The sequence below is a fragment of the Schistocerca gregaria genome, chromosome 7 (genome assembly GCF_023897955.1).
Source record: "Schistocerca gregaria isolate iqSchGreg1 chromosome 7, iqSchGreg1.2, whole genome shotgun sequence".
Taxonomy (NCBI): Eukaryota; Metazoa; Arthropoda; class Insecta; order Orthoptera; family Acrididae; genus Schistocerca; species Schistocerca gregaria.
This window is the reverse complement of record NC_064926.1, coordinates 394,839,146-394,855,508: the sequence shown is the minus strand read 5'-3', so window position 1 is coordinate 394,855,508 and position 16,363 is coordinate 394,839,146. Positions and strand designations below refer to the sequence as shown.

At 38.7% G+C, this 16,363-nt stretch overlaps 1 protein-coding gene across 4 annotated transcripts in view; it reads left to right on the top strand.

Annotated features, from left to right (window-relative positions):
• The window catches only part of LOC126281255 (protein ABHD18), a 167,928-nt gene that overhangs the window by 88,581 nt on the left and 62,984 nt on the right, over nt 1-16,363 (top strand). For all 4 annotated transcript variants that reach the window (XM_049980053.1, XM_049980055.1, XM_049980054.1 and 1 more), the window contains 2 exons: nt 4,929-5,030; nt 9,914-10,448. In XM_049980053.1, coding sequence (XP_049836010.1) covers nt 4,929-5,030; nt 9,914-10,448 — 637 coding nt within the window. The remainder of the gene's footprint in view (nt 1-4,928; nt 5,031-9,913; nt 10,449-16,363) is intronic.

The window sequence follows — 16,363 nt, the reverse complement described above, 5'->3', positions numbered from 1 at the left end:
CTGTCCATTCCGTTTAACTGCTCTTCCAAGTCCTTTGCTGCCTCTGACAGAATTACAATGTCATTGGCAAACCTCAAAGTTTGTATTTCTTCTCCCTGGATTTTAATTCCTATTCCACATTTTTCTTTTGTTTCTTTTACTGCTTGCTCACTATACAGACTGAATGACATTGATAAGCTACAACCCTGTCTCACTCCCTTCTCAACCGCTGCTTCCCCGTCAACTCTTATAACTGCCATATGGTTTCTGTACAAATTGTAAATAGCCTTTCATTCCATGTATTTTATCCCTACCACCTTCAGAATTTGAAAGAGAGTATTCAAGTAAACATGATCAAAAGCTTCCTGTAGGTCCACAAATGCTATATATGGAGGTTTTTCTTTCTTTAACCTATCTTCTATGAAAAGTCGTAGGGTAATTATTGCCAGGTGTGTTCCTACATTTCTCTGAAATCCAAACTGATCTTGCCCGAGGTCGGCTTCTACCAGTTTTTTTATGTGGTAAAATTTTTCTTCATTTCAGCCATTTACTTTGACAGAAAATTGCAAAAACAGATTATACTTTGCATTTTTTTTCTTTTTCCATGTTTCAATTTGATAGGCAAATGATTTTTTTTTTTTTAAAGAAAGGAATCTGCAGTGCATGTTGAAAAGGAAAAGCTGGACAAGTTACAGAATGTAGCAGTAACATTCTAGCAGTAGCAGAATAGCAACTTACAATTAAGTATTTCAGTAGAAACTAAAACATGCTACAAGTACACTGCATGAATGAGCGGCCTCGATGTTATAGCACTGTTCACAAGGCAGCCAACAGCAACACAGAATGCTTATGCCCAATTTTATCTCTCTATGGACCTTGACATAACTCTCCGCTTTTCTTAAACCTCACCAGTCCTCTTCCTTCATATCTCTACCTTCCCATTCAACCCTTCTGCCAGGAGGAGAAGCCACTGGCTCCGAAAGCCTGTAAATATCCTTAACTTATATACATTTTCCCCTGCTGCCACTTGGTGAGTAGATTTTTTTTATCTATCCATTTATATTATGTTGTCAAAAATTGTTTATTTTTGCTGATGTGAAATAATTAAGAGTATTGCATTTAGAAATAGAAGGCATGCACAGAACAAAACAGCATCTTCATAATAATAATTATAGGTGCACCAAAGGCTTCAATACTGGGTCTAATCTTGTTCTTCTTACATAAAAATGAGCTGCCATCATATATCCAAAGAAACAGTAATAGTTCACTTTGCTGATGGTGTAGGTATTATAATCAGACCTAATTGAGAATGATCAAAATATAAATACATTTTCTTGAATATTATAAACTGGCTCTTTATAAGTGGACTGTCACTGCACCTAGATAAAAACATGCAATGCTGTACAGCACAAATCCTGTCCTCACCATTAGAAATTATGCTTGAAGAAAAATCAGTAAATGGAACAGAATATTCTGAATTCTTCGGTGTTTATAGTGAGCCCACAAATGCTTTTACAAAATTTCAAGAACCATTATTGAATGAGTAATTATTCACTCCTGTAGGGATCGCAATTGCTAATTATGGTGCACTAAGAGCCATTTAAGCTGTAATTCTTCCTGTGCTTTACCTGCAAATCAAGTGGGAAGAAGCTGTAATGTGTGGTACAATGGGTAATATCCTCTGCCATACATTTCACAGTGGTTTGCAGACTATCTACATCTTCATATATACTGTTTGTACCCATTATTAGAGCTTTTCCCATTCCATCCTCATATGGAGTGTGGGAAAAATGATTGTTTAAATGCCTCTGTGCATGCTGTAATTGATCTAAACTCACCCTCATGACCCCAGTGGGAGCAGTATGTGGGGATTGTAATATATTCCATAGTCATCATTTGAAGCCAGTTCCTGGTACAATGTCAGTAGACTTCCTTGGGATAGTTTCCGTCTATCATCAAGAGTCTGTGAATTCTTTTCTTTCAACATGCCAGTGACAGTCTCCCTTGGGTCAAATAAACTTGTGACCGCTCATGCTGCTGTTCTCTGTGTACTTTCAATATCCCCTTCAGTCGTATTTGGTATGGGTCCCACACACATGAGCGTTATCCTAGGAAGGATCACATGTGATTTGTAAGCAATCTCCTTTGAAGACTGATTGCACTTGCCTAGTATTTTACCAATAAACCAAAGTCTGCTACCTACTTCACCCAGGACTGAGCCTATGTGATCGTTCCACTTCGTGTCCCTATTAAGTGTTACACCCAAGTGTTACGCCGCTCATACCTCACCTGTCTTTCAACAACTTCTTTGCCTCTGTACTTCCGCCTCGACTGACATCTCTGGCCGAACTCTTTGCCTTTACAAATGTCTGCTTGTGTCTGTGTATGTGCGGATGGATATGTGTGTGTGTGGGAGTGTACACCTGTCCTTTTTTCCCCATAAGGTAAGTCTTTCCGCTCCCGGGATTGGAGTGACTCCTTACCCTCTCCCTTAAAACCCACATCCTTTCGTCTTTCCCTCTCCTTCCCTCTTTCCTGAAGAAGCAACCGTCGGTTGCGAAAGCTAGAAATTCTGTGTGTGTGTTTGTGCGTTTTATTTATTGTGCCTATCTACCGGCGCTTTCCCGCTTGGTAAGTCTTGGAATCTTTGTTTTGAATATTTGTACAACTTCATTGAGACTGTACTTTACTGTAGATAACTACATCATCTGCAAAAAGCCTGAGGTTTGAACAGTGAGGAACCCAACACACTTCAGTGGGTTACACCTGAAGTTACTTCTGCATCTGTCAATCCAAGATAAGATGCTGCATTCTCCCTACCAATATGGATGTATATGTAGATAAGAATCTGTCTGGAAGTCACATTTTATAGATCTTCTTAAACAACTAAGTTCTGTGACAATTACATAACACATGATAGCAAACTCTGAAGATGAAAATGTCAAGAACATTGACCAGCTTTTCCTACTTTCTTCCATTGTTGTTTTCTAGCGTCATATTATGGAACAACCCTGCATTGAGGAAGAAAGTGTTGCAAGTACAAAAGTGTGTATTAGGGTTAATATATGGTGTCCACTCTAGACCCTTTTATAGACAGCTCTTTAAACAGTTGCCGGCCGCGGTGGTCTCGCAGTTCTAGGCGCGCAGTCCGGAACCGTGCGACTGCTACGGTCGCAGGTTTGAATCCTGCCTCTGGCATGGATGTGTGTGATGTCCTTAGGTTAGTTAGGTTTAAGTATTTCTAAGTTCTAGGGGACTAATGACCACAGCAGTTGAGTCCCATAGTGCTCAGAGCCATTTGAACCATTTAGCCTTCAAACAGTTGCACATGCTGACAATAACATCACATTACAGTTACCCCTTTAGGAATTTTGCTGTCAATAATTAATCACAGTTTGAACACATTAGTAATATTCATGAACATGGTACTAGAAGGAGAAATGATTCACACTGTCCAATACTTATTCTTAGTGTGGCACAGACAGGACTGATGCATACAGCTACAAAATTCTTTGGATACTTACCCAGTGATGTGAAGAATCTTGTAGACAGTAAAATAAAATCCAAACATATATTGAAATTATTTCTGCTGTATAACTCAGTCTGCTTTTAGAAAACATAACTCTATTGTGTGTGTGTGTGTGAAAGAGATAGATAGAGAGAGAGAGAGAGAGAGAGAGAGAGAGAGAGAGAGAGAGAGAGAGAAGGGGAGGGGGGGCTGAGAGAGAAAGAAGTGTAAATAACAATAGGTAAGAATATATCAAATGAAACAAATTAAAGGTACCTTAAGATTAATGTCAAAAGAACCATTTAAGAACCATATTAATGCATATAAGTGTGTATCTATCATGAGTCAAAACTGGTAATAAAATGCTTTTCAGACACATTGGAAGATTAAGTTTGAAAGTCTGTTTAGTTTACCAAAAGCACTCAAAGGAATTTTTATATTCTTCTGTTTATCTTCTTTCTTGTCTGTCCACTCATTGTCTTCAACTGCACTAAATACAAAAACTCATCAACTGGTTCTCTGACTTCATTGTTAACATGTACAGTTTTCTTTTGAATGTGTTTTTTGTACATTATTTAAGTCATATTATAGTTGATTTTCAGGCCTATTTTCAAACTTGCTCTATAAAGTTCTTACATTTATTGCTGAGCCACGTGGGATTAGCCGAGCGGTCTAAGGCACTGCAGTCATGGACTGTGCGGCTGGTCCCAGCGGAGGCTCGAGTCCTCCCTCGGGCATGGGTGTATGTGTGGTTGTCCTTAGGATAATGTAGGTTAAGTATTGTGTAAGCTTAGGGACTGATGACCTTAGCAGTTATGTCCCATAAGATTTCACACACGTTTTTATTGCTGATGTTTACCTGCACTAGAAGTTAAAAGTACAATGTCATTATCAAAGAAACATGGGCCCTGTATGTTACATTAACAAATATTCCTTCTTTGTTTTCCTAGTATGATTAGAAAACGTCCTCTAATAATCACAAGAATGTTTTTGATGGGATGGAATCCCCTTTTAATGACTTCTCTTTCAATTTTGAATTCTTTACTATCCTGATGAAGCCTAAAGAAATATGTAGCATTGACTTATATATTAATCTGTATAATTATTTAAAAAGAAAGCACACAATGTTTCTGTTGGTCTGTTAGTATTCATTTCATTGAAACTAAGTGAAAAACCTTCTAGAAGTCTATAATCTACAGAAAAAATGCTAATTCATACTCGTTTCATTTTATAATTTTATTTACAATTTTCAAGTGGTTAGTTCTAAAGTCAATATGTTTCTTTGAAATTAAATTCAAATAGTTTTCCGTTATTGCTGGTAACTTTGGTGAATATCTTATACATTACTAAATGCACATGTGCGTTACATCATATACAGCCATAACAAATGTTATTATAAGTCATATTCCATCAAAAATGTCTTAATGTGTAATTTTTCTAGGGAGTTATGAGTGAGTCCATCAACTGGGATTTGCTTGCATCACAGTACTTTTCTGATGACACCTATAGAGAAGAAATTCGTAAAATGGTGACTGTGAAAGAGGTAATTTCTATTTCATTTCTCTGTACACATTCTGTAATATATATAATGGGTTTTCCACAGATATACCACAAACAAAAAGCCTAAATCTGCGAACTTTGCCCAGTAGTTACATATGTTGGTACTGGTACGTAACTCATGGTGAATGACCTTGAATCTGATAAACACAGTTGAGGGAGAGATTATTTTTAGTATTTTATATTGTACTTTAGTGATATTGGTACATGTTTTATTGTTAGATAATTTGCAGCTATTAGGAATTATATTATGGCACATAATCACATATTTTAATGCACTCAAACATCAGATAGAGTTGTAGTTTATAGTTCAGTAAAAAATTAAGTTTTAAATATCATGTTTCTATAAACAATAGTCAGTATGTAATTATTGCCACGTGCACACTTAAAATTACTGTGCAATGTTAGATAGTTGGCAAGAATCCCTTAAATAACAATATGGATTGCTCCCCGAGGAATATGTTTAAGTTATAGAAGCAGATGTCATTGCATTTACCTTCAGTCTGACTTTAAAACTTGACATACTGCCGAAGAGATTAAATTTCTTGTGTATTCCAAATTTTTTTACCGAAATGTAATGTTGCTCCCTGACTTGACTAGTTTTCAGTTTTTACTTGTTCAGAGTGGAATTTATTTTTTGCTGTTTGTTACAACCACTGGTACCTCTCCCTTTTGAAATTAAGGCTGCAGTAGTACTTGTAACACAGTGAACAGGATAAGATTTCATGTGCTCTGCAGGTACAAAAACTATAAAAATTTCTACTACTTTGTGTGTAGAGGAGAGGGGATTAGTCAGATAGTTTTCTGTTTCCCATACCTCCATCTACTTTTAATAACTTGGAAGGTATCTGCATGTGACCTAAATGAACTCAGATTAGTCAGTGCTCAGTACTGCATTAACTTCCTCATATGTCCAAGTCGTGGTCTTCTCATTCCCTCATACAAAAGATAGGTTTCCTACTTTACCCAGACAATTTACATATTCCTAACCTTACTTCCACTTCCCATCTACACTTTGTAGTGTAACACCTATGTTTCACAGTCTGACACGAGCTAGGCAGCTCACTGAAGCGAACCATATACACTTTGTGATTAAAAGTGCCTGGACACCTGGCTGAAAATGACGTAAAAGTTCATGGCACCCTCCATCAGTAATGCTGGAATTCAATATGGTGTCTGCCCACGCTTAGCCTTGATGACTGCTTCCACTCTTACAGCCATATGTTCAGTCAGGTGTTGGAAGGTTTCTAGGGGAATGGCAGCCCATTCTTCACTTAGTGCTGCACTAACAGAGGTATCAACGACATTCAGTGAGGCCTGGCACAAAGTCGGCGTTCCAAAACATCCCAAAGACATTCTATAGGATTCAAGTCAGGACTCTGTGCAGGCCAGTCCATTACAGGTATGTCATTGTTGGTAACCACTCCACCACAGGCCATGCACTACGAACAGGTGCTCGATCATGTTGAAAGATGCTATCACTATCCCCAAATTACTCTTCAACAATGGGAAGCAAGAAGGTGCTTACAACATCTATATAGGCCTGTGCTGTGACAGTGCCACTCAAAACAACAAGGAGTGCAAGCCGCCTCCATGAAAAACACGACCACACCATAACACCACTGCCTCTGAATTTTACTGTTGGCACTACACATGCTGGCAGATGATGTTCCCCAGGCATTTGCCAACCCACACGCTGCCATTGGATCACCACGTTGTGTACCGTGATTCATCACTCCACACAATGTTTTTCCACTTTCCAATCATCCGATGTTTACGCTCCTTACACCAAGCGAGGTGTCGTTTGGCATTTACCGGTGTGATATGCGGCTTATGAGCAGCTGCTCAACCATGAAATCCAAGTTTTCTCACCTCCCACCTTATTGTCAAAGTACTTGCAGTGGATCCTCATGCAGTATGGAATTCCTGGATGGCCTGGATAGATGTCTGCCTGTTACACATTATGGCTCTCTTCAGCCGCCAGCGGTCTCTGTCAGTCAACTGACAAGTTAGGCCTGTACGCTTTTGTGTTGTATGTGTCCCTTCATGTTTCCACTTCACTGTCACATCAGAAACAGTGGACCTAGGGATGTTTAGGAATGTAGAAATCTTGTGTACAGACATATGACACAAGTGACACTCAATCACCTGACCACAATCAAAGTCCGTGAGTTCCGCAGAGCTCCCCCATTCTACTCTCTCATGATGTCTAATGACTGCTGAGGTTGCTGATGTGGAGTATGTGGCAGTAGGTGGCTCCACAATGCACCTAATATGAAAAACATATGTTTTTGGTGGTGTCCAGAAACTTTTGATCATATAGTGTAGCATGTGGAATCTGAGATCAGTACTAAGTTGTTGGCTGAAAAGTCATGTTATTACTACAAGTATCATAAGCTTAAATCAGTATCGGTGAGCAAAACCAGAAGATTCATAAATTACAACAGAATCAGAGTTCCAAAGTCAAAGTGCAGTTCCAGAAAGAGAAGTAAAACGGTTTTATTTTATGATTGGTGTATAAAGACTTCATCACCAAGATTATACAGTCACTGAGGTAGGAATTTATTTCTTGTAGCACACCATCAGCTACCCCCATGTAATGCATTTGCCACTGTTTCTGGAGCCATGACTGCTTCTTGCGGAACTATCTGCTGCACAGATACTATTGCCACTGTACTCAGTTGGTTTACATATATCTGAATGATGGAATATTAGTTCCCTCTCCATTTTAACTAGCCCATAGGTGCAGCAGCGCCTGCAGTGAAACTGGGACCAGCAACATAGGTAGCCAGGAGACATATGTATCCCTGTCATTGACAGAGTGAAAATTGGGAGAAGGGCCTCAGGGATTTATTTGTCTTGTGACAATTGTACTTTCAGAGCCGAGTGCAGCAGTTCAACCTCCATAACCTTCCAATAGTCAGTTACTATGGTGGTCCTGGCATAATAAATCAACAGGAGGGGCACAACATCAATGCCCTGGTAGGTGTGGAGCCAAGCAACATCTATGATCAGTGTGTGGAAGTCTGGGAAGTGGTGGTCTGAAACTATGCCAACTGGGAAGCATTGCCTCTATTGTGGCAGTCACAGGTGGTTATTTGAGACTAGACAAGCTTGTATTAGGGGCATAACTTCATTTAGTTGTCATAGCCACCATTGGGGTAGGAGGAGGAATGTATGCGGCCTTATGAATGGTAAGTATGAGTAGACACTGTAGAGGAATGTTACAAATATTACTAGGTAGTGAACACTAGAGATAAGAAAGGAAAAACTGAAAGTAAACACATGGGACAGCTGTAAAGGGGTCCTCTGACAACAGTTTAAGGACTTGGGAAGTGAATCCACCCAAAGCCCAAACTTCTTGTCTCTATGTTTGCATTGAATATATCTTCGCCATGTGGACCCAGGGTCAAGACACACTATCTTCAGTCCTCTTAAGCCTCAAAACTTCTCTCCCATCTCTTCATCTGGCCCTACTCAGCTGACTGTGCCATCTTCCAGGAAATTGATCTCCACTTCCCCACTGGCTTCATCCAAATCTCTGTTCTAATTAAGGCTACTAACCATCAACAATATCTGCAATTTTATAGCTGCTATCTCTCCCACATGAAAGAAAATCTCTCACGTAGTCTGCACTGATAAGCACTCCCTCCCTTAATATGTTAAAGGTCTCTTCATAGGTGAGCATTATTCCCCCCCTCCCCCCCTCCCTCCCCAACTCCAAACCTATTCTGCAAGCAGATTTCCCGTGTCCTATCCATACACACTCCTGATCCTCCAGCTATGCCCAGGAACCAGCTGCAAAGAGCACCCCATCAGCATCAACCTGGACCATGACAACTGAACATTATCATTTTCCCCTGCTTTGACTACTTTATCATCGGGTCAAGAGATGAGGAAGAACCCATCTCAACCTGCGCCCCATGACCCTAACTTCACACATCCTGCCCTCACACCCTTCTCTCCACTTTCTCCTTCTCCTCTATACTACCTCCCCTCCAAATCCACTCCTCCATTGAGCATTGTGCACAACCCCCTTTCCTGTGGGCAGAAGGAGCTCGCCAGTGTAATATCCCCTCCATGTGCCTACTGCCTCTGTCTCCCTACTGTCAGCCAGTCTTCATCAGTCCTCTGTCCCAGTCCTTTCTCTCCTCACTCACTCCCCTCCCCCCCCCCCCCCCCCCCCAACAAAACCCCCACTTCAGTCAAGTTGCTGTGCTGGCACATAGTAGTCATATAGGACTATGCGGGCATGCAGGTGTGTTTATGTATATAGCTCTCAAGGAGGATTCATCCAAAAGCCAGCAATATTTTCAGTCTTATTTTTGTGTCTGTCAACAGGTCAGCTCCTCTACTATTCAATGAGTTGTTACCTTTTTGCATTACATTCTCCCAGTTACTCTCCATTACCATAATTCTCCATAGTATCTTTTTACACTTCCTCCTGGTTTCATTGCTAAATCACCTATATTGCTGGATTCATACTTTCCCTTAAATTCTTGTGATGTTTGATTCTATCATTTCTAAGCATGGATGACTGATGAATTAGCTGTGGCCTTTTTATCTCAAGACTTTTCTGTAGCTATAGTGACAGTTCCAGGCTAACAATTTTCTGCTTTGTTAGTCCTTCTGGTCTTTTTCTGAATTATCAGTGCTGTTCTTACTTTTACACTAGCTTCTTCAAGAATTTCTACATTGTTCGTACTTTCTCAATTTGTCATTAAAATTTATCATTAATATTACTGTAGACAATCATTGATAATATGCCAATATTTGTAACTATAAACAATTTATTCTTATGTTTGAATAAATAGTGTTACTTAAAAAATATACCTGTTTGAGATTAAAATTATCTATTATTTTCATTAGGATGCATTCCGAGCTGGACAGCATTTTGCGAAGCATTACCCTCAGAGTTTGGATCGTGTCAATGAACTGAGAAGAGAGTCACAGATCACAGATGCAGGTGATAACAGTAAGGAGGTAAACAGTTCAGAACCAGTTAAAACCAGAGCAGGCTCTTTAAATGTAACTTTAATGTGTAAAGACAAAGGAGTGTTCACGTTTCAAAAACAAAACGGAAATTCAGGTGCCTCCTCTAACCAGAATTCATCACTTAATGTGTCAACACCATCTGTAAATAAACAGGAAACAGTTAATGTGGGAGAAGTGTCACATGTGCAGAATAACATTCAGGAGTGCTGTAGAACTGTTAGTGGAAACATAAATAAGTTAGACAATGGTATTCCATATACTCATAGTGTGGTATCAAAATTAAGTAGCAACATATTATCAGTGAACATTGTTAACCAGAACCTGCCAACAACCAAAATAAAGGAATTACTGAGGGATCTGAAACTCCTAGAATCTTGGAGGAAGAATAATGAAGACCAGAAAAAGAAAGGTGAGAATAATATATAAGTGTCCTAAAAAGAAATAACTGTATTTGATTCACAAGCATGTGGCACAAAATTGGTATTGTAGCATGAGCAACTTTTCTATGTTTTTTGTCTTATATCTAAGATGCTTTTGTCAGTGTTCTTATTCAGGGATTTGATCTCTGTCTTTATATAGCATCAGACCAGTATTAGTTTTTCTGCAGGACACTTAGATGACTCACCTAGTTGTGTTTGCCATAGACGTTGAGCAGTGCTACGTGACAGAGTTCTGAATTTAAGATCACTGCTTGTAGCACCTGATGCAAATGACTAGGTAAATCAACATAGTGTTGTACAGAGAAATTGAGCTGTCATGCTAGGATAACCTCAGAATATGAAATCATCTGGTGCTGTTTTAAAAGCTATTATGGAAATTATGTACTGTTGAAATATTCATATTCAAAGTATGTAAGCCATTACTTCATTCTGACATTTTGAAATAACCCCAGAATGAAAATGTTTTTTTGTTTATTTTGTCCATGGATCATATTTTATAATGATATTAGCAGACAAACTCAGCATTGCCCAAGTATTAATTTTTCCAATTTTCTATAGAAACAAAAACTATTATTGTACTGTAATATCAAAAGAATTGTTTCCAAGTGTTTGTGGAAACACTTTTGAAATTATGAAACAGTCATACAAATAAAGGTATAATGTACAAATGTTTAAGTACAGTATATCTGTATGCTGGACACAGCTGCTTCGCATGTCTAAAGTGCAATTTTGCAAACATCTCTACAGCAATGCTTCTTCATAGTTCTGTGAATGGTTGCTGTTGTCACCTACAGCTGTAACATCACCCATGATGCAGCGTTTTTTCACACATCTCAGTGTTTATGACATCATATCTTTTGAACAGTATTTTGTGCAGTGATATATTTGTATAGGTACAATATGCAGAATATGTGGATCCTGTCTGTGAAATATTTTGCAAATAGAGTTGCTTGCAAAGAAGTACTGAATTTAAATGTCATGCATGATGCTGTAGTTTTACACGCATCTCAGTGTTTATGAGATCATATCTCTTTAACTATGGTAGGTATGTAGTTTTTATCCCCACAGTGATTATTGCCTGACAGTAAGGGATATGTGTCGCACGTTTTGTTGAAGGAGGAGATGTAGAACATACATACATACATACATTTTTATAATATGTATGCCTTAGACACATCACAGTGTTTTCTTTTCAAGATAAAACTGCATGAGTTGTTTGCAAAATAAGAAGATTACCAACTTTCAGGAATACCTTTTTAAATATAATTCAAATTAAATATTGACCGAGTCAAGTGTTATTTATTCATGTTTCCCAAAGAGACTTTGTTGCATTCCTGTCCTCTTCAAACATGTTCAGTCTTGAAATAACTTCTGTTTCTTACTAGTATTGCTGTATTCTGTTCCGTTACGTAATACCTGTGCTGTGCTGATCATTTGTGCTGTCCTTATACTATTTTTAGTTAGTTACTGATGATATTCATGCAGTCCATGTATTCCAGAATTATTTAAGCCATTACCTCTGCTGTCATTCTTTTGATGTGCTCATAGAATGCCAGTTTTATCTTCTGAAAGGATATTGTGAACTTTTCATTTTTATTATCTAATTCCTTATTTGACTGTGAGTTTTGCCAAATACAGATTTATTAAACCTAAACCATGGCTTTGACAGTTTTAAACTGTCTTCTTCAGAAAGTACTGTTAACAAATATTGTGACATTGTGTATTGGAAGAGAGATAGTATCATTACAGTAAGCAAAATTACAGGAGATGTTTACAAATAATTTTAGTGAAGCACATGCATAGAATCACATATTATGTATATCCGATGTTGGGGTCATTGACTCTGTTTAGTATGTGTGTTTGTCATCCACTCAATCACCATTTAAAATACATGATTTAAAAGTCGTAGCTTTCTGTTGTTTGGCTTTGTCTTAAAACTTTTTATAACACCACATATTTGGCAATGGATCCAACAACATGTAGTACGCCACTTGATAGATTTGTATATATATATATATGTCATTTTAATATAAAACGTGGCATCTATTGGGAAAGAAAGGTGGTAAAGTACAGAGTTCCACCCGTGCAGAACATTTATTTATTGCTGATCATACTCAGATGATTTAGAGGATACCATAATCATACACAAGGAAGTAGAAGCACATAGATTAGATTTATGAGGAGGGCTCAAAATTTTCAAACACTTAGGGAAAAATGATGGGTGCATTTTAAATGGTCAGCTTCAACTTGCAAGTAGACATTTCCTGAAATGCTTTAAGCCTCTGCTTCCAGCCAAGTATCTGGTTACTCCTCAGTGCTTGCCTCTGCAAAGTGTTTATTTTCCTCAAAATTCTATCTTTGGTAAGAATATATCTTGTATTTTGTTATTTTACAGTGTATATTTTATCATCCACAGTTAAGTTGCTGTTAAGCATTTTAGTAATGGGACCACCTTAGACCCAACCCCACCCCTGCACCCCTTTTTATTTTTAGTTTGTTTTAGTCTGCCTATAACTTCATGATTTCTAGGCATATATACAATACTCCAGGAGGCTTTGTTTATTCATTATCTTACTGAGTATTTTATAACGGCCTCCCTCCTTCTAGTATATTTGTTCATATAGCAAGCTCTACCAGCACAGCCACTTCGCATAGCAAGATGCTTCACAAGTGATGATCTACTCCCTACCTTTCCCTTTCCCAAATTTGAATTTGTCTTTTAATACTTGTATTTTCTCCATCATTGTGTGTGCTATCACAGTATACCTTCATGTCAGGGGTCAACTTAATACATCAGGTATTGGGCCTCTTATACATTGAAAAAATTTCTTGAAGCGATTTTGCTGTGACACTCATACTTGGTACAGTTGTGTATTCATGTACAAATGCTTCTCCTGTGTTTTAATGTGTATTTTTGCACATGTTTTAAAGATTTTGCTGTGTTTTCCTGAGCTTGCAGGCTCTATATAAGCCATATGATTTTAATGACACATTTTTTTACCCCCTCCACTCTCCCTCTTTTCAACTTTTTGGTTAATTTGTTACTTCTAGTAATGAATATGTACTTCTGAAATCACACATACTGCTCACTGGAGCAACACACATACAAAATGCCCAGGCCTTCCACCTACCCGAGGCAACCTAAGGCTTCTACATATAATCTTCAGCTAGTCGGCACATCACTAGCTTTGTATGTAGAATACTCATAAAGCCCTATAGTAGAGTGCTACTACTTGTATTCCATGTATTTTCAATGGTGATTAAGTGGATGACATGTCCATATACTAGGTCAATCAAGGACTCCTTCATTGATATAAATAATATGTGATTCTATGTAAATATACTTCACTTAAAGTATTTGTAAACATTTCCTGTAATTTTGGTTATTGTTCTAATGCCCATCTCTGCTCCACTAGACAATGTTTTAATATTTGTTAATAGGTATAATATCTTCTGAAGAAGACACTTTTAAAACTGTTGAAACCATGGTCAAGGTTTAATAACCCTGTATTTCGCAACTGGCTGGTCACTGTTTCCATTCCATTGAAGCATATATTGCAATGCTCACACACTCACTCATTAAAACCTATAGGGTTCTTCCAGTTGACTTAGATTCCTGAAATTTGACAAGAAGCAAGCTTTCACAGTAAAAGTAAAGAAGAAAAATCTGGAAATTGTTTATTTGTAATTATGTCACGTAAAAAATGCTTCCTTGCCATTTGTTGTCTGTATGTTATGACACCTTTTTCGTGAGAACTGGTAGAGGTACCAAGATGAAATATGTGGCAGGTACTTAGGTCTATTGATCTTGGGCTGTGCAAAACAATTTAAGCTGATAAGTCAGTGCAGTCAAGAGATGACCATTCATGTCACACATTTTGCTAGTTGCAAACTCTCTCATTGATACCTCCTGTTGACACCCTGCCCCCTCCCCCTGGGGCTCAGCATTCGTTTGCTGGGTACAGGCTTGGCAACCCTGGGTTCCTGAGCTGGGGACTGGTAAGTGCCACCAGTCCTCTGTTACCATAAGCTCTGGACATGCTTCAGTGACCACTGTGTGGTCCAGTGGTGGAATGTTGTGTGTTTTGGAGAATGGGGCCCTTGGTTTCACTATCTGGACTACGAAGAATGTACACACACACACACACACAGAAACTTCCACATGGGAATAATATATTAAAAACAAAGATTCCAAGACTTACCAAGTGGGAAAGTGCCGGCAGACAGGCACATGAACAAAACACACAAACACACACACAGAATAACGAGCTTTCGCAACTGGCAGTTGCTTCGTCAGGAAAGAGGGAAGGAGAGGGAAAAATGAAAGGATGTGGGTTTTAAGGGAGAGGGTAAGGAGTCATTCCAATCCCGGGAGCGGAAAGACTTCCCTTAGGGGAAAAAAAGAACAGGTGTACACTCGCACACACACACACACACACATATCCATCCGCACATACACAGACACAAGCAGACATATAAATATGTCTTAAGAGAGAGAGTAACGAGTCATTCCAATCCCGGGAGCGGAAAGACTTACCTTAGGGAGAAAAAAGGACAGGTGTACACTCGCACACACACACATATCCATACACACATATACAGACACAAGCAAACATTTGTAAAGGCAAAGAGTTTGGGCAGAGATGTCAGTTGAGTCGGAAAAAAAATAAAATAAAATAAAAATAAACCTTTCAAGGTTTCTCTTCAAAATTACTTATGTGTGATATCTGTTCAATGTTCAGTTCTTGTGCAACAAATAATTCAAAGTGTTGCTGGACTTTATGTACACCCTATATAACATCTGCCTTGAAGGCTTGACTAGAAGTAAGTGACATTTCAATTTAGACTTTCGTTTGTGTGTGGCTGTTTCCATTCTTGGAAAGAGTGTCAGTCAAGATGCCATAAAGTTGCAAACTCAAAACATAAAAGGCCCTAACCACAGAAAGTGAAGACATTTACTCGCCGTCGCGGCATTCTGACTGCTCAAACTGCACACCTCTCCATTCAACTCTGCACAAACATGTAACAAAATGACAGTGCACAGTATGTGTTTCCTGATTTTTTCACCATGAGACTCAGAGATCCATACACGGGTCCACAGGTAGATGCCGTGTTTCTTGACTTCCGCAAGGCATTCGATACAGTTCCCCACAGTCGTTTAATGAACAAGGTAAGAGCATATGGACTATCAGACCAATTGTGTGATTGGATTGAAGAGTTCCTAGATAACAGAACGCAGCATGTCATTCTCAATGGAGAGAAGTCTTCCGAAGTAAGAGTGATTTCAGGTGTGCCGCAGGGGACTGTCATAGGACCGTTGCTATTTACAATATACATAAATGACCTGGTGGATGACATCGGAAGTTCACTGAGGCTTTTTGCAGATGATGCTGTGGTGTATCGAGAGGTTGTAACATTGGAAAATTGTACTGTAATGCAGGAGGATCTGCAGGGAATTGATGCATGGTGCAGGGAATGGCAATTGAATCTCAATGTAGACAAGTGTAATGTGCTTCGAATACATAGAAAGATAGATCCCTTATCATTTAGCTACAAAATAGCAAGTCAACAACTGGAAGCAGTTAATTCCATAAATTATGTGGGAGCACGCATTAGGAGTGATTTAAAATGGAATGATCATATGAAGCTGATCGTCAGTAAAGCAGATGCCAGACTGAGATTCATTGGAAGAATCCTAAGGAAGTGCAATCCAAAAACAAAGGAAGTAGGTTACAGTACGCTTGTTCGCCCACTGCTTGAATACTGCTCAGCAGTGTGGGATCTGTACCAGATAGGGTTGATAGAAAAGATAGCGAAGATCCAACGGAGAGCAGCACACTTCGTTACAGGATCATTTAGTAATCGCGAAAGCGTTATGGAGATG